At 42.0% G+C, this 17,499-nt stretch overlaps 1 protein-coding gene across 4 annotated transcripts in view; it reads left to right on the forward strand.

The window, feature by feature from the left end:
• enah (ENAH actin regulator) overlaps positions 1-17,499 on the forward strand; it is a 70,179-nt gene that overhangs the window by 41,970 nt on the left and 10,710 nt on the right. For all 4 annotated transcript variants that reach the window (XR_003669618.1, XM_028397654.1, XM_028397655.1 and 1 more), the window contains exons 4-5: positions 2,904-2,976; positions 13,087-13,388. Coding sequence is in view for 3 of the 4 variants with exons in the window: in XM_028397654.1 (XP_028253455.1) it covers positions 2,904-2,976; positions 13,087-13,388 (375 nt within the window). In the remaining variant the exon portion in view is untranslated. The remainder of the gene's footprint in view (positions 1-2,903; positions 2,977-13,086; positions 13,389-17,499) is intronic.

Below are 17,499 nucleotides of genomic sequence, written 5' to 3' on the forward strand. Positions count from 1 at the left end.
TTATCATGATAATCTGTTGTGTCTAAATTTCCAGAAAGTGGTCTTATAGAGGTCAGAATTTCTCATCTGCTTTGGATTTATCTGCCAAAAATTCTTCTTATTGAGAGGCCCTTTAAGGAGAGGCCCTAAGTGTTGTCCTACCATCCTTCAATCTGATTAATTGGTAGTAATCTGGACAGGATGTTCACATTAATATCAGCTGTCTGTAATGTAATCTTGTAGTCAATGTGGATGAGTGTGGCGGCTACACAATAAGACTTGAACTGAAAATGTTTTTAGCATGTATATTAGATATTGTTTGACTAAGAGGATTGATGACAGAGAACTGTGACAGTTGAACCGCAGTCTAAACTGGACAAGATGAAGTTTGTGCTCTGTAATGTATCATGTTTGCTGCATGTTTGTTCCTCTCTCTCTCTCTCTCTCCTTCATCCTTTCTCTCTCTTTCCTGTCTCCCTCTTCTTCTTCATCCTCTCTGTCCTGTCTCTCTCTTCTTCTTCATCCTCTCTGTCCTGTCTCCCTCTTTTTCTTCATCCTCTCTTCCTTAAGAGACGGGTTCTGCTCTTTTCTTACTCGTTTCTTACTCTTAAAGGGAGTTTTTTTTTCCTTGCCACAGTGCTCTTAAGGGGGGTTCAGGCTCTGGGTCTCACGCTCTGGGTTTCTGTGAAGTGCTTTGAGACCATTTTTGATTGTAAAATGCGCTATATAAATAAAACTGAATTGAATTAAATTGTCATATCATCTCATATCAGACATCAGCCATGTGATGTTAGAATGCAGCTTGTCCTGTACTCAGGACAATAAATGAGTCAGTGACTAGTGTTTGACCATCAGTGCGCCCTCTTGATGCTGAATAAGTGCATGTGAAATCTTCCAGCTGGAACAGTGGCCACTCAACTGATAGAGAGGCTTGAGCTGAGGAAAGATGCAGCCGAGTTCAAGTGTGGTCCATGCACTTAACCCCCTGCATAGTGTGGAAGAACTCGAGACAGAACAGAGAAAACCTGTTCTTACAAATGATGCGTTAATGAGAAGCGTCCAGGTATTTGTTGATTTTTGCTCGGCTGTGTGCATGTGTAGTGCTCGAGAAATGTTTTAAGTGAGTCATCCTCTTATTCCATCAGGGTTTCCAGTCAAAGCACATACACTGCACCTTTGGAATGCTCCATTGATCCCCAGCTTCCTGTTAGGGATGTTTTGTTTTTAAAAGCTACAAACCCGTTTAGTTTAGCACAACCCCTGACACACACACTCTTTGCTAACCTTCTACTGTGTCAAACAACACACACTGTATAGACTCCCAATACCTGTTTGTTCTGTGGAATTCTTTATGAAGATCCAGTCCATCCATTTTCTGAACCCACGCTGTCTTGTTCAGGGCCCATTGATGTTTATAGAGTGTGGCATTGTTGGCATCATCCACATGCTTTTTGGTAGCACCGAGCAGACTGATTCATCAAACGCCTCATGGAAGTGGTGGGCTCTGTGCTGACTCATCAGGCAGGATTTTCTCTGCTGACTCTACTGGTGGCCAGTACACTTCCAGTAAGTCTCACAGCCAGGGCTTAGTCATTATTTGCCAAGGTCACACTTGAGGAGCAGGCAGGCCTGTTTAGTGTCTCCATCAAAGATACATTTTGACTTCAGTTTTGTATCTTTTTGCATATCTGTCCACGTATCCAGCACTTCGTGGATTGTGGTTTCACAGTCGCACTCTTTGTTAGAAGGCTTTGAATCATATCCTTGTGTAAACAGCTGTTTGTTTACCTACAGATGATCTAAAAGTGTTTACATGAACACAGAAGCTGAGATAATTCCTGTAAAATAATGAAAACACACACTGCTCTAATTGCTTTGACTCAGACGTGGCAACCCTTGTTTCCTCCTCTTGTGGAAAAGTAGCTAGTGCCAATACCAATGACAGTGTTAAGTGGGGGCAATGTGTGTGAGCGCATTGGTATTCAGAAGCAGTTGTCGGCCTGGCTGCAGCCCAGATTCTGCCTGTTTTATCTACCTGTCTGTCTCTCTGTCATTACAGCCGGTCAACACTCAGCTGCATACTAATTGTGGTCAGATTTTCTATGTGTTTGTAAGTGTGTGTGTGTTTAATACACACACCACCTTGTAGGTCCAGCTGGCCCTGCTCAGGTTTTGCAGAAAAGTTAGCTCATTAGCAAGTGTAAAGTAGACAGTGATGTCTGGGCGTCTCTTGTTTTCATGCCAGAGGCTATTGAAGGTGTGTGTGTGTGTGTTGCCACTGTTTCAGACTTTAATGAATATGTATTTTTCTATACAAATGTGTTTAGTGACAAATCTTTGTCATTTCTTCTTTAGGTTTATATAAACTCCGGTGTGGGATGTTTCACCTGCACAGTAGGAAAAGTGTATTTGTGCTGATCCCTCACTTCAGTGTGCTTCCTTTTTGTTTATGTAACTCGGTCTGTGTGCAAAATCTGCCTAAAAAATGTTCCACATTCAGATGAAGCTTACTCATACTGAGACTGTGTGTCTCTTAAAAATACGTGCTCCTTCACATTACAACAAACGGAACACATGAACGACCCGGTGACTTCAGGGGACACGAAGACACACCTGAGATCAACAGAAGCTCGATAAGCTGCAGATCTTTTTTTGCCCAAATACTGTGTTGCCATGACAACCAGCAGTATCTCCCTGCCTTTTGCTCAAAGGTTTCTCCACAGCTCTGCACACAGGTTTTTTTAAGATTGCTGATAACACACTGTGTCACATTTCACAGATGCTTCGACTGCAGCTGTGTTTTTTTTGTGTGTTTTTTTTCACAACATATTGACACTAGTCAAAACAGGTGTGTGTCAGTCTGAATGATGAGGCCGTCAGTTGAAAGTCTAACGGGAACTTTCTGTGTGTGTCGCCCTCTACAGGCCCCACATTGCCCAGGCAGGGTCCCCAGGTTCAGAATGGGCCCACACAAGAAGAGATGGACCTGCAGAGAAGGTAAGGAGCAAAGGCAAAGCTGTTGATTATTGAAATGATCAATATAACTGACTGATCAGATTATAAACTGAGCAGTTATTCAGTGGTACTTTAGCTTGTTTTAGCCATGTGCTAATAACAAGAGATTTAAATAGATACATAAATAAATCTCTTAGTTCAGAGATCTTTCTATAGATAGTTAGAGTTTCTGCGTCTACTTCAAGCAACAAATGTCCGTCCTCGCATGCCAGGCAAAGTCCACCTTACACATGTTGCACAAAATCCTTTTCTTTCCCTCATAATGTGTGAAACGTTTCCAGACTTTGGATGATTTTATAAGTGATCGTGTTGCATTCACTGCCAATGTGGTGTAACAGTTTGACCAAGTCCTTAATTTTTAATGGAAATACCGTCTCTGTGTGATCACCTGTACTGCACACATACAGATAAAAACACAATAGCTGAGGTTTGAACCAAACCATACATTTGTAGATGTTTCCATCCCTGTCAGCTGTGCTGTTGCATTGAGTTGACCTTTAAAATGACTGATGACAGAGCATCACAAACAAGCGGCGTGGTGTACACACCGCGCTGCAAACCACAAAACATCTCCAAAGTGTGGTACGATTGAAACAATTGCAGCTGTACAAAGCTGCGAGTGAGCCAGAACTCAGCCGGAACAAGCTGAGAACATACAGACACATGCATGCATCCACCAAACCTCTTGTTTTTCTTCTCCATACAAGGCCACTTTTTACCTTCAGGTAATAACAAGGCTCTGGAACAGCTACACACAAAGTTATACACCCAGGACTGTGTTAATGGAGGCCAGCTGTCGAACAGGATTTAAAAACCAGTTCAACACACTCACATGCAAACACAGGAATATGGGCAAACACTTGTATGTACATACAAATACACAGCCTTGAATTGGTTAATATTATAATTACACCTCCCCTTATCTAAACACATGACCACACACAGAGAAACAAACATCTAACTTTAGCACATGAGCCAAACTCTGACAACTGATTTGCAACAGTTCACATAAACAGCAGCTGGCGTGATTATCATGAGAGGCAACTGACAGACAAGTTAATAAGACAAAAACCTCAGCAAACACAAGCCGTCACAGGAAAAAAGGGAAACAAATGGCTCGAAACATGATGAATCCAGATGTTCTGAGTAAGAAAGTAATTGTAATGGTGTCCAGATATAAACCTGCTGAACACCTACTTTGGAATCAGACGCTAACACCGCCATCAAAACACCAAATGAGGTGATCACTTTGGGAATGTTTATAATCTTCTGTGGTCCATCAGCTCTACAGGATTGGGTCACATGTTTTCTGTTTTTTTAAGCTCAGGTAGTAGACCTGATGTTTGTTTTTACTAATCATCATGTTTGATTCCTACCACCTCCACGTGTGTCCTTGACCATATGCTTCTGATGGCCGCTCTGCACCAGTGGAGAAGACTGTTTACTTTCACATTTCATCTGCACTTGGTCAGTTTTGCATAATTAAGAGTGACAGATGGGTACAATACATACGCAATCTCAGCTTCCCTCTTGACCCACTTTGCCTGTATATCAAAAGATTACAATTAAGGTCCTGAGTCCACCTTAAACTTGCAGTCAGGATGCCAACAACTGGAGCCATCACTCTGAGGTTCAAAACCAAACAGTCCTCCAGTTCACAGCTGACTAACCAAAACAAAAAAAATCTAAGTCTATCTAATCTAGGTCTCTGTGTGGTAATTGGAGTTTTCTGTGTATATTGGTGCAGTAAGGTCTTTCAGAGTCCAGGCTTCAGGTGTCTCACATGAGCATTTGTTGGTATGCTGTGTCCTGAATGTGTGAACACTATCAGTACCCTTCCACTTGTGGCCCTAGGGAGTCTTGACTACCAGGGTTAGAGGTCTGAGTATCTCATCTGTGCTAGAATATGGCTTATTCAAATATTTTGGATGACATATATTTCTTCTCTTTCAACATTTCTATCTTTCCCCACATACACAAGCAGTAAAGCATTTTTGAGGTGTGAGTCAAACTTGGATTCCACAGAATCTGGAGGTCTGAGGATCTCCTCCATGTCGTCATTTTTTTTCTTTCTCACTCACAGCCTTTTGTTTCCTTCCAGCTTCATTTGTTTTTCTTTTTTTCGGGCTCCGGCCATGCTCCATATTTAGCGGCTGACAGACAGTCAGCAGAGTGGATTCAGTGACTGAGGTCATCTGCTGATACAACCCAGGGGGGAGAATGAGGAAGCATGTGTGGATCAGAGTGAGAATAGCATGAAAGATGGTGCTAGAAGGAGAGGAGGAGGAGGAGGAGTAAGGAGAGTAGTGTAGAACTGAATTGGCAGCACACTTCAGTATGAAGCATTCTGTTTTAAAAGGAAAGCTAACATACTGTAAGCATTGGACAATGATGAAGGACTGTTGGGTCTGCAAATATTATTCTGGAACAACAGATGGCTGTTACACATCCAATCAGTACATGGCTGTCAGTAATCCAGCCAGTTCTGTTGATTGTTTATTGGAACAACATCTGTGAAAAATGATCATTTAATCCAAGCTTTTAGTCATAAACCTTCTTTAAATCATTCAAAGGATTTTAATTTGAAACATGAACGACTTTGTAGCTTTGGCTACAGTGAAAGTTATTCTATTAAGCACCTGATCGGTTGTAATGTGGTTAATAACTCTTCGAAAACCTTTGGGTTATGCCTGACTTAAACTGTGTGACCAAAAGTAAGTGGACACCAAGTGACACCTTTGGCATCCTGCAGAAGCCGGGGCAGGGGCAGAAGCCTTAACAGGGAAATCCAGACCTCTCTCTCCTCAGCTACCTCCACCTGCTCATCCAGGAGGATACCGAGGTGTTCCCAGACCAACTGAGAGATATAATCCCTTGAGCGTGTCCCGGTCTGCCATGCACAGACAAATCATCAGGGAGATGCCGGAAGGGCCAAACCAGGTGCCTGAAACCACCTCAACTGGCCCCTCTCAACTTCAGCTCCTAACTTTGTTTGTCAGCTGAAAGAAACGCCTGACTTCATCACCTTTTATCAGACTTTACAAAAACAGAAAACCTGAAAAACGGCGGCCAGCAAACACATATGGTAGCTAGCTGGGTGTCCACATACTTTTGTACTTGCAGTCTTGTATATATCAGGAAAGTGATGAGCCATGAATTGAGGGAAAGAAAGACCAAAGGAAGGTTTGGAGATATGGATGGATGAGTGTTAATACTGGGAAAGAAGTGTGTCTCTTCTCCTTCTTCTATGGCTCATTAGTAAGATCAGCTAACCAATGAATGAACCATCTCATTCCCCAGCGACCACACTGCTTCAGTCAAACACATTCCACACTCGTCACAGTGGCCTCCTCTTGTTCAATTGCGGGTCTCCTCCTCACACAGAAGTAAACACTGAGATCATTCTACTTTGGAAAGGCCGGAAAATCCAAACGTCTCCGTAATGGGATTTTCCACAGGCCAACATGACAGAAAGGGAATATGGTGCATATCTCCGCTTCTGTCTCACTCTCTCATACACCTCCATATTCATCCGTCCCCGTCCCCCCCTCCATTTCTCCTTTAATCCTCCGTTTCACAGAGACATACATGGGTAAGGAAGAGGAAGCGGAGCAGGCAGGTCAAGGAGGACACTGATGGAAATATTCATTGCACGTATGAGTAGATCCATGAAGGGCTAAGATAGGAAAAGTGCAGAAAAATCACCTGTTTAGAAATGCAGGGTGCTACCCTCAGATTAAAACGACATGAGCTGGAAATAATAGGCTGCGGTATAAATAGCTGTGTGGTGCGTGGGAGCGAGGGAGTGTGTGTCGGCAGAGAGAGAGAGAGAGAATGTGTTGCATCGCCTTGAATGAAAGCAAAGATGGAGAAATAGCAGTGGGAAAAAAAATGTGTGTGTGTTTGTTAGCTGGCATTTAACACCCAGAGGATGAAGCCACCAGCAGCTGCTGATGGAAATGTGCTCTAGTTGTGAACATGGTCACAAACACGTGTTGACATCTGCATATATAACTGCACATCACACACACACACAGCACTAAAATCAATGTTTTTCAGGCTTAGATAACGAGGTTGGGGCCTTTTGTTGGACATGTGTGGAATGTGTGTGTATATACAATATATCACACACTTGGACTCCATTCTTACTAGAGTAGGTCCATATGGTGCATCTGGGCTCGTAGCCATTCAGACGACATTTCCTGGTTCTGTGAGCAAGTCGGGCAAGTCGCTAAGTCCAGCTGGCTAGCAGATTTTGCCAGAAAACAGTGTCTCTGGGGATTCGGCACAGTTGTCACTTGTGGCAAAATGGCAAAAGCAGCATGTGACATCATTTTTAGCTAAGGGGAAATGAGATATCTTACAACCATGGCAATATTTCAGTGTAAACGCTCATACTTTGCAACACTTTTATTTGTGTTATATGAGTTTTTACACTTAATTAGGAGTACATTATATATGATTAATAAGCAGGTATTGTTCAGCTCCTTTTAACTCATTGCTAATATTAATTTATATATGTATATTTTCCGAGCAGTTGCTAGCAGATGCTGACACTCAAAACGTCCTTCATGTAGTTTCTTATAACAGTTTTGGGTCAGATGGTTGGCACGATAACTCCCTCAGGTTTCTCTGCAGTTTTAGTCTCTTTTTGTTCAACTAAAAGGAATTAATTGTCATTGAGCACCTTTGCAACCCTTTGATCTTTACACCCAGCGACTGCAGATCCTTTTGCTTTGCTATTTGCATTCTGCCTATGCAGCTTTCCTCCTCCATGTTTCATGGCTCTTAAGTTTGACAATAAGCCATTTGATGTTTTCAATATCACCCCAAATCCTCTCAGAGTGTCTTGAAGTCAGTCATAGTAAGTTGTTGTAAAGAGAAGAGGAATATGAGCAGAAAAGCATGTATGTGTGTATGTGCATGCAGGGATTCAGGCTGTGCCACCGCCCACGCTCCCTTAGCAACGGTTTCCCCGGCAACTCTTGTCAGGAGGCGAGTGAGACGCCAGTTAAACGGTGCAGGAAGCTTTTCACAGCTTTGAATCCTGTGACGTTTCCCTGCAAGGCAGAGAGGGACTCGGAGGGAAGAGGAACCTGTTTTGGGTTTACCCATTAGAGGCAGGAAGTATGAAGACACTGCAGGCTGGAGGGGAGGGGTGGGGGGTTTCATGTGGGAGTCAGAGCATCAGCTTCTTGGTAGTGACGATATACTCCGCTGCAGAAAGTAGTTTTAAAAAGTTTTCTCAAACCATGAAAGCTGTTCTTTAGAGGGCAGGAACCTTTTGTAGGAATGTGCCCCTTTTGTTTCCTGCACAGAAATAGAGGGCCTAACATCTTGTGAGACGCTTTTACTGTAAAATTTGTTACGTTTCGTTTTGGTGTGTCTGGATTTGAGTTGGGTTTCCATGTAAAGCTACTAATGAATGCAGTAGAAAGTGCCTCTGGATGAACTTAGATAGACATACAAACCAATCAGGGAAACAAAGCACATGGCTGTAGCGTGAAAACCAACAAAAGACATCCAAAATGGCGTGCAGTGGAGTAAAAAACTTCAAGTTCCAAGGTGTTATTACCAATTCAGCTTTGTGTTTCCAGTGATACTCAAGATTAATTTTTGTTTATCAGCATAGTTTCCCTCAGAGATTAGTTCCAGGTCTTCTGGAGATTCCGGTGCTAAAGCATCCTCTGCTTCTTCCTCCATGTTTACCCCCATTCTCGGTAAGATATTGTTAAATAAAATAGCTCTGTAGGACAGCAGGGAGACGTTTAGATAAAGATGGCGTGAAGTTATTTTCATTTTTGATGAAAGTGTGAGTGTTCTTGTAAAGTTCTAGCAGCGAGGGAAGCTGCTCTCACTGCTCAGGAATGTAGAGAAGGTGAGCATTATTAAAGCATGACATCAGCTGTAAGCTGGCCGGTGTAGCAAACTCATAAGTGTCCCTCTGACAAACTGCAGACCCTCTGTCCCCTTTAACTTTGCACACACACTTCCAATCCACACACACAAACAAGCATACAGTTTACACACACACACACACACACACACAGCAACATCATCTCTCCAGACAGGTTATTTTAGGTGTGTGTGTGCACATTGTTAAGGAATGTCATGATCTCCTGCTTAGGGGAATGCTCTGTTCATAAATTACCACGGGTGCGTGCAGCTGCCGGTGCCCTACTTTGTATCGCACCTCAGCCCGTGCTGAACACTGCTCGTTCCGGCAGAAAAAAACCCTGAAGCAGCTACTTCACAACTCTATTGTCCTTTCAGGGCAAAACAGTCGAGACATTCATCATCACCAACAGAATCATTTAACTACAACAAAGGAAACAACAGCACCCAGACATCAGTGCCGCTGAGGCTGCCTTTCTACTCTCATTAGGACTGATTCAGCAAGAACACACATCTTTACCACTGGATGTAATGAGGAAAACGACTCACAAGACAAATTGCATGTTCACTTTTTTTTTTATGTCGGAATTTGCCCCCCAACAGCAGAAGTGTCTCAGAAAACAGAGGCTTTGATGTTAAGGCTGAAAGCTAATAAGCTGTCTGTGAGTCATGTAACAATATCCCAGAAGGGATGAGCTTGGCCGCTGAAGTTCCTTTATCGCCATGTTTGGGTTAAAAGTTTTAACTTCTAACTTAAAACAGACCTAATGAGTTGTTACACACTTTCAGAATAAAACCTGGTAATATCTTTTTTTTTAACACATCCCCTCTTAACCAGTGATGTCACCCACTCATAACTGAGTATTTTCTCACAGGTGATGAATCGTGATCTCCTGGATGTTTGGGAATCGAATAGCTTAACAAGATTTTTCTTGTTTGGTTCATTTTTCAAGGATTTTTTGTATTCGTTTTGTATGTTTTGGGTGAAATTGGGTTGAAAAAGGTGTAATATTAGAAGAATTAACAGTAAAAAATGTCCCAAATTTCCCTCGAGGGACCTTCCCAAAGGGATTAATAAAGTATATGCTATTCTATTCTATATTCTAGTATAGATATTCTATTCTATATTAGTGTAACTTCTCTTTACAATCCGATAGCAACCAATTAGTTTGTCAGTTTCACATTAAAACGAAGAATATGAATCATCTGTGGAAGCTATAAAACACTAAAAACATCAGCCAATCCTCCGGGTGGACCCTGCACAGAGTATTGGCTGGTTGTCACTCTCTTCCTGCTCTGCGCACCAGAGAGGTACGTGCATGATGGCCGAAGTCACAGACCGCAGCTCGTCTTCAGGTAATGCGCGTCCATGTGATTGGGAGGCGTGGCTTCTTGGTGAGCTCTGAGAGAAAGGGGCGTGTGTTTACTTTCCAAATCTGGCTGACTCTCACTGAGTTTTCAAAATCTCATACCCTACCTTTAAGTGATGACTGTGTGTTGCGGTGGATTGCGTTACCCGATCCCCCTGTGACCTTTAAGCCATGTACTAGTTAGTGTGTGTATGTGTTCTCGCCTGCCTAAGTGCTTTTTCTCTGAATATAAGGGATTTAATTAAGGTTTTATTTGATCAATGGGTTTTAGACCTGCAGCTTTAGAGCTGTTAATCAACACAATCATCTTCTCTTTAACAAACCAGTGTCACTCTCTAACAAAGCTCATATGGATTTGAACAGAACAGACACGCCAACATTGCTGGTAGACAAATTGCACCAGCTGTATCAGCTACACCCCTGCCAGCATGTGGCTGCTGGCAGTTTATCCGTCCTCCACACAGAAAATTGCTGAAATGGAAAAAAAAAAAATGTAGGAAGCCCTTCTGATCATGCTTGATTAGACTGATTTTTACAACCATTACATCAGCTGTTCTTAATCAGGAAGATGTTCTGCTGCTGCTACGGTGCGGAGAATCCCACAAGGACTCATTTTCTATCAGAAGGCATATATTATAGCAGATGAGAGAGGCCCCCAGAGGAAACTATAAAAATCCTCAGAGACGAGGCACTGCCACTCTCCGGGTATGAATCCAGGTTAGCCCCGTGTTTCTGTAATTACTTCAATGAACTACTGAGGCACCGTGAGAACTGGGACAGTGTGAGAGTTAAGGAGAGAGCAGCCATCCAGTGGGACTCCTTATATATTGGGTCAGAGAGTGGTGTCACGATCCCTGTGTTTTTTTTTTCCTCTTTGTCATTCATTGTTTGCTGGTAGAAAAAAAAATATAATTTGATGATGCTAAATTGTGAAAAGAAGCTTGCTCTTTTTCTTTTTAAATCCACATTTTATTGCATTTTTATGTTGTCATCATTTGTTGTCATCAATTAGCAATAATCTCCTGGCAGAAAATCTCAATTTGAGAAGTAGGTGGAGCTAATGAGAAATATCAATGCAGTAACTAACCCTGCAGATTTCATAGTTCAGTACCTACAAAATAAAACAATTGTGACTTTTAAGTTATTCATGTTTATTTTTACTCATTGTTCATATCAGCGTCACAAAAATGCCTCTAATGCTGCTTAACTGCCAGTGCACGTCTCTGCACCAACACATTTTGCTAAATTGTGGGCTTATTAATGCTACATTACCAGAAATCTATTGCTCTTTATTGTGCTAAAACAGCAGTTGCCAAGGCAACGCAGCACAACTTCCTGTGCGTGCTGCTTTTTAAATAGTGTAGCATTAGGTAATAGCATGTTTCTCACAGCTTTGTTGGGAATACAGTGACACAGTGACATGACATCACTACTGTGTGTAAACCTACAGGTCCAAACAAGACTTGCAACAAGGGTGTGTGCGTGTGTGTGTCCTTGTCCATGCAGGGAGATGTGGAGTGAGTGTTTGCATTAAGCAACATTTATGCTGATGATTGACGTTTAGCTGTGAGTCAGCTTTCAGAGGAACAGGATGAGTGAGGGCAGACAACCTGACATCTTCTGAGTGTGTGTGTGTGTGTGTGTGTGTGTGTGTGTTGGCATTTAGCTCCATTTCCCACCATCTCTCTCCTTGCTTGTGATAATTTATGAATGTAACGCTCATTCATTTACAACCGATGTAATTTATGACAGAGTAAATCATAGAATCTGCCAACACAGCCGAGGCTTTCCAATTTAAATGAAAGACTTCTTCGGAATCGTGTGTGTATTGGTGTGTGTGAACCTGACATATTAAAACCTCCCAGGGTTTGCACCTGCCCTCTGCCTCACAATTAATCTCTATATATTAAACAACCCTAGTCTCTATTGTGCAATAAATGTACATATTTCATCTTAAAATTCTCTTTTCTTGCAGTCCATTTCACTCTCTTACGTGGAATGCATGGCATAGTCCATTGCAAGGATATTATTCATATGTATGTGCTGCTTCTATCATCTATATATTATCTATATTTTTGTGCAAACTGCTTCAATAACAGCAAAGTTTCCCCCACAGGAAACGTTATGTCTATTTTTTCTGTGATATACTTGAAATCATTTTCCATGTGCACACATATGAATGCAAACACATTCACATTCACACACATTCACACACACACTACTTTACATGCTTCACTTCTTTAGTTTGCCTCCACTGCAGTCCATCTACTGCTGCCCTCTGCTGACACCTAGTGACCAAACTGGGAATCTGCAGGTGCAATTTATGTTTAAACCCTACAGGAAAACACAGCATCCTTCAACATTGTTAACATCACATGTTATAGGGTTTTTTTTGCTTAAAACTGTGGGGGGAAAAGAGAAGAATTACTCATGCATCGTGCATTATCTGCAGAAGACACCCACAGCTGGCACTTTGCAGCAGTGTGCAGCCAAGATTGTATTTCAAATGTACCCAAATTTTAGCAGAGTTGTGTGTAATTGCATAACAGCATGGCTATTATGCCTGAAAGAGGAATGATTATATAATGATGTGTCTTATATAATGACAGCAGTAATTGCCTGTGGGTCATTGAGGTCAGTAAAGGCACCTCACTAATTTACTCTTTTTTTCATGCAGTGTACTCTGAATGTCTTCATCATATTTCTTAGATTTCCTCTCCAGTGGTTCCTCCTGTTAGGCTGGTTGTTTATTTTAAAAGAAACTATTTAAGCGTGTCCTTTCTGTTAAGAATATTACCAGCTAATACATATCCCTCTCCTCCTCCAGGCAACTCCAGGAGCTGCAGAAACAGAAGGAGCTGGAGAGGGAGCGTCAGGAACGGGAGCGCCTGGAGCGAGAGATGCTGGAGCGTCAGGAGCGCGAACGTCAGGAACGGGAGCGTCAGGAGAGGGAGTCGCAGGCGGAAAGGGAGCGACTGGAGCGGGAGCGCCAGGAGCAGCAGGAGCGCGCCGAGCGCGAGCTGATGGAGAGGGAGAAGGTGGAGAGAGAGCGGCTGGAGAGGGAACAGCAGGAGCAGTTGGACAGAGAGCAGCAGGACTGGGAGAGAGGGAGACGCATCTCTAACGCCGGTAAGTGATACACTGGGTTTTCTGTTTTTACACACACTTCTATACACAAGAGTTTGATTTTAGAAGTCCAATGATGATGTTCTGAATATTTTCACATTATATATATCAACATTTTTACTTGTGTTAAATTAGCATGATGCTCTATGAACAGCTACTATGTTCGGTTTTTTACATTATGCACAAATTGTCGCACTGTCGCAGTCATATTATCAAACCATAAATTGGAATTGCTAATCAACAATCCAAAAGTGAGCAGCTCCTCGATGCAATGCTTGCAGGATCTTTGTAGTGTGTGTAGTGTGTGAACATCATGCTCAAAGCAGCCTGTGTTTGGGAGACACCTGTTCAGTTGCCCTAACCTCAGTGCGAACTGAAAACTGTGTTTTTTTAGCCTTATGCTAATAATATTCTGCAGAAAGGACAAAATACTTCAGTGTAGTGTGACGTTGAGGTTAAGGAGCTTCCACTGGTTGCAGGTCTTGAAATGAGAGGTGGAGCTTTTTTTTTTGTTAGCATGCTGGAGTGTTAGCTCTTGCATGTGAGTTTAAGGATCAGTGCATTTTTACCCATCATGGCCACATCCACACTATCAACAGCACGAATCAATCAATGTGCACACATATACAGAACACGATCCTCTGGAAGGCTGTGAAAACTTCTTTAATATTTGTACTTTAAAACTTGAGCTAAAGCTTATAGCATAAAAGCTAATTTTAATATATAATGTCTTCTAAATGCATAGCTCATGTAAATCTGTCAAAATACGTTTACTCCAGTGTAATTACCATTTAAATCCAGCAGTGGGGACAATGTGCAGTCACATGAGGTGAGGTATAATGTACACATTCTAGAGGAGTGTCATTTTAAGAGTTGTTTCCTGACTGGGTCAGTGGGGAAGACTGCATCTTATGGTACGCTTCAGTGCCACACTCAGCCTATTAGAATATGCACACACACACACACACACACGGGCAGGCAGACACAGTTCAGTGACATTACTCAGAGCCTAAAAATACACCATCAGGCAGAAATGCTGGTGAGACCCCCCCAGGGGTGGATGCTTGTGTTGATGTGTGTGTACATGCACGTCAAGGCCTCAGGATGAGAGGGAGGAGTTACCTCACATGTCATACACAATAACATAACAACACACTGGATCCCACAGGAATGCAGGAGCACACATGCTGTGCACACACACACACACATGTTCTGCTGGAACATATGAATCTGCTAGGTTAATGTGAACTGACATGTAATGCTGTGTGTGTGTGTGTGTCTTTTAACGCAGTTACAGTATTCACAAGTTCTGAAGTAAAACTGCAGCCAGAGAATAAACTGAACATTTAATGTGTTTGCAACTAACACAGTTTCAGGAGCGATGAAAGCTGTGCTGTCTCTGTTTTCTTAATCAGAACTGATTCAGTGTGTGTGTGAGAGAGAGAGAGAGAGAGAGAGAGAGAGATTCCTGTATGCTGTCTGCTCTAGTTGTATCACAGATGATTTTCTTGATGAGTGAATTCGTAAGGATTGTTTTTGTTGCTTTTAATTAGCAATGTTAGCACTTGGAAAACTAATGTGAATGTACACTTACAGCTACCTAGATACTAGCTAAACATACTAACTGTTTATTCTGCATTCTCAAATTCATGCTTCCCCTGATTTGATTATTCAAAAAAAAAAAAACGTTCTCATTATAAATGCTGGCACTTGTGAGGAATAATATAACATACATGAAGGATATGACTGTATGTCTGCATTGGATTTGATTGAGCCCATCAAATGATACTTTGCAATCAGATTTAACCCAGAATCAGCATATTATTATAAGCATGCAGCTTCTCCTGGCATTTTTACCTGGATAAATGTCAGATTAAAGTCATTTAACGCTCATGATTCTTATGTTTATTAGTATATAATTAGATTAAATGGATATTAATCAGCCACACGCAGGTGTATGTATTTGAAATATATGTAATATAATTTAATATTAAGGTAGGTTTCGAAGATTTTCCTTTTTTTGGCGTATTTATGTCTTTGAAAGTCCAGTAGATTTGGCACAGACGAGCGCGGCTTCAGTATGGCTTTGTCGTTTGTGTGCATGAGCGCTTAAATATTCTTGTGTGCATGTATCCAGCTCTCTGTATAATCAGTGTGTTCTAGTTGCGTGTTGATTATTGCGGGATGGCAAAGCAAAAGCTGAGGCCTCTCTCATCACATGACCTGCCCAGAGCGACAGAGAGGGAGAAGGCGAAGAAGTAGAAGTAGAAGAAGAAGAAGAGGAGGGGGAGGTGGAATGATGAGGAAGAAATGTGGAAAAAAAAGATTGAAGTTGTGTGAGAGAAGAAAGATGATTGTACAGACCGATGTGCAGCAGAGATTTTTTTTTGTGAAAGAGGATTGATGAAAGTTGGCAGAAGGAGAAATGTATGCGGTCAGTGGACTAGAAGGGTGCATTAGCTCCGGCTAGAGGATGAATGGTAAATGCAGCATGAGCAGCCAGAATGTTCAGAGAAGTCACGGAGATGAGGAGAAGCTGGAATCGAGCCAGGCGCTCTCACAAATCCATCGGTTTCTTGTGATGGTTGGTTAGAAGTTCACGTGAGTTTCAGTCTGTGTGTGAGATTGACCCAGAAGAGTCAGGTCAAGATTGTGGAGTGCAGATGAGAGTGAAGGTTGGATGTGTAATGTCTGTTTATGCATCCATCTGTGGTCTAATTCTGGGTGCGTATCTTCCAATTACCAGGATGTAAAGTGCTGCCACTGGATGGAGACATCATTAGACAGGATATGTAGCTGCATAATTAGCTGTAGTAAAGACCAGTTAAATGTGTGTCAACATAATGTGTTACTTTCTAAGCAGCAAACGGTACATCACATCAGCCTGAACCCTGAAATCCAGTCACGAGACCTTTAGTTTGGAATTACAGCAGAAGTAAGGGGAAGTGGAGCAGAAGGTGAAGCGAGGATTAACAACTTCACACCATCCCCACACACAGAAAACATATGGCAGCCCCTTATTACACCGTCCAGGCTGTAGTAAGCATTAGAGGAGCACATAAACGTAATCAAGGTAATTAGTCTGAGAGAGCTAAACCATGCCAGGGCTCATAATGACCCAGACACATTCACCACATACACAATATATCTGACTGGTAGTTAAGTGTAGTACAGCAAGGTTCAGAAGTATCAAAACTAGCAGCAAGGCTAACAACCTACTAGCAAAATAGAGCTTTAATAATTTATCTGTAAGAAAGGTGAGAACCTGGAACTGAACACTAACACACAACATTTACCCTTTTAACCCTTAGAAACCAGACGACTTCAACAAGAGTGAAGCATGTGTTCAATTTTTTAAGAATCAGTCACATTCCTGAGGTCAGTAAGGCTCTAAGGAAGAATAATGTTTGTGTTCTTTGGCTCATGAGATCACCTGACATGATGGAATACATGCAGCACTTGTTTAAGCATCTTTGCACATTGGCTGCTGAGTTAGAAATCAATAACTACACTTAGTGGGCAACAGAGTTTCTGGTTTAATACCTGATTTGGAAACCAACTCTTTTTCCATTGATTTTAATATGAAACAAAACAAAACAAACAGGATTTAATATATTATTTTGTCGTTTTTCTCTCTTAGACATTTTCTCTAAAGGCTTTTTTTTGTCGTTTTAAGTGTAACAGTGACAGAACCCCAAAAAAGAATCCTGCATATCTGGTCCTCTGTGTCTCAGTGTGGCCTGGAAACAGGAAACAGAAGTGTTTCCTAAACTGTATTATTGGTTGCCAAGTACTCAGGTGCAGGTCTTGGTAGGCCTTGGATGAAGACTTGGATTCTGTTGTGTAGGTGTGTGTGTGATACGTGGTAAACTCCTGCTGTCCTCCTCAGTCCCTTCATTCTTTCCCCTCTTCTTTCAGCAGCAGGACTCTGACAGCTTTGTGTCTCTGTGCTAACACCTGTCCACTAACCTGGTAGCACCACCCTAAAGAACACACAACATGGAATAGAACTTTGGTTTAGCTCTGTGCTGGTTCTCCTGCTTCATCTGCCCCCTTCTCTTTTTTCCTCCCTCCCTCCTTCCTTCCTTCTTTCTCTCCTGTCCTTGCTGTCTTT

Source organism: Parambassis ranga, chromosome 24, assembly GCF_900634625.1.
Source record: "Parambassis ranga chromosome 24, fParRan2.1, whole genome shotgun sequence".
Taxonomy (NCBI): Eukaryota; Metazoa; Chordata; class Actinopteri; family Ambassidae; genus Parambassis; species Parambassis ranga.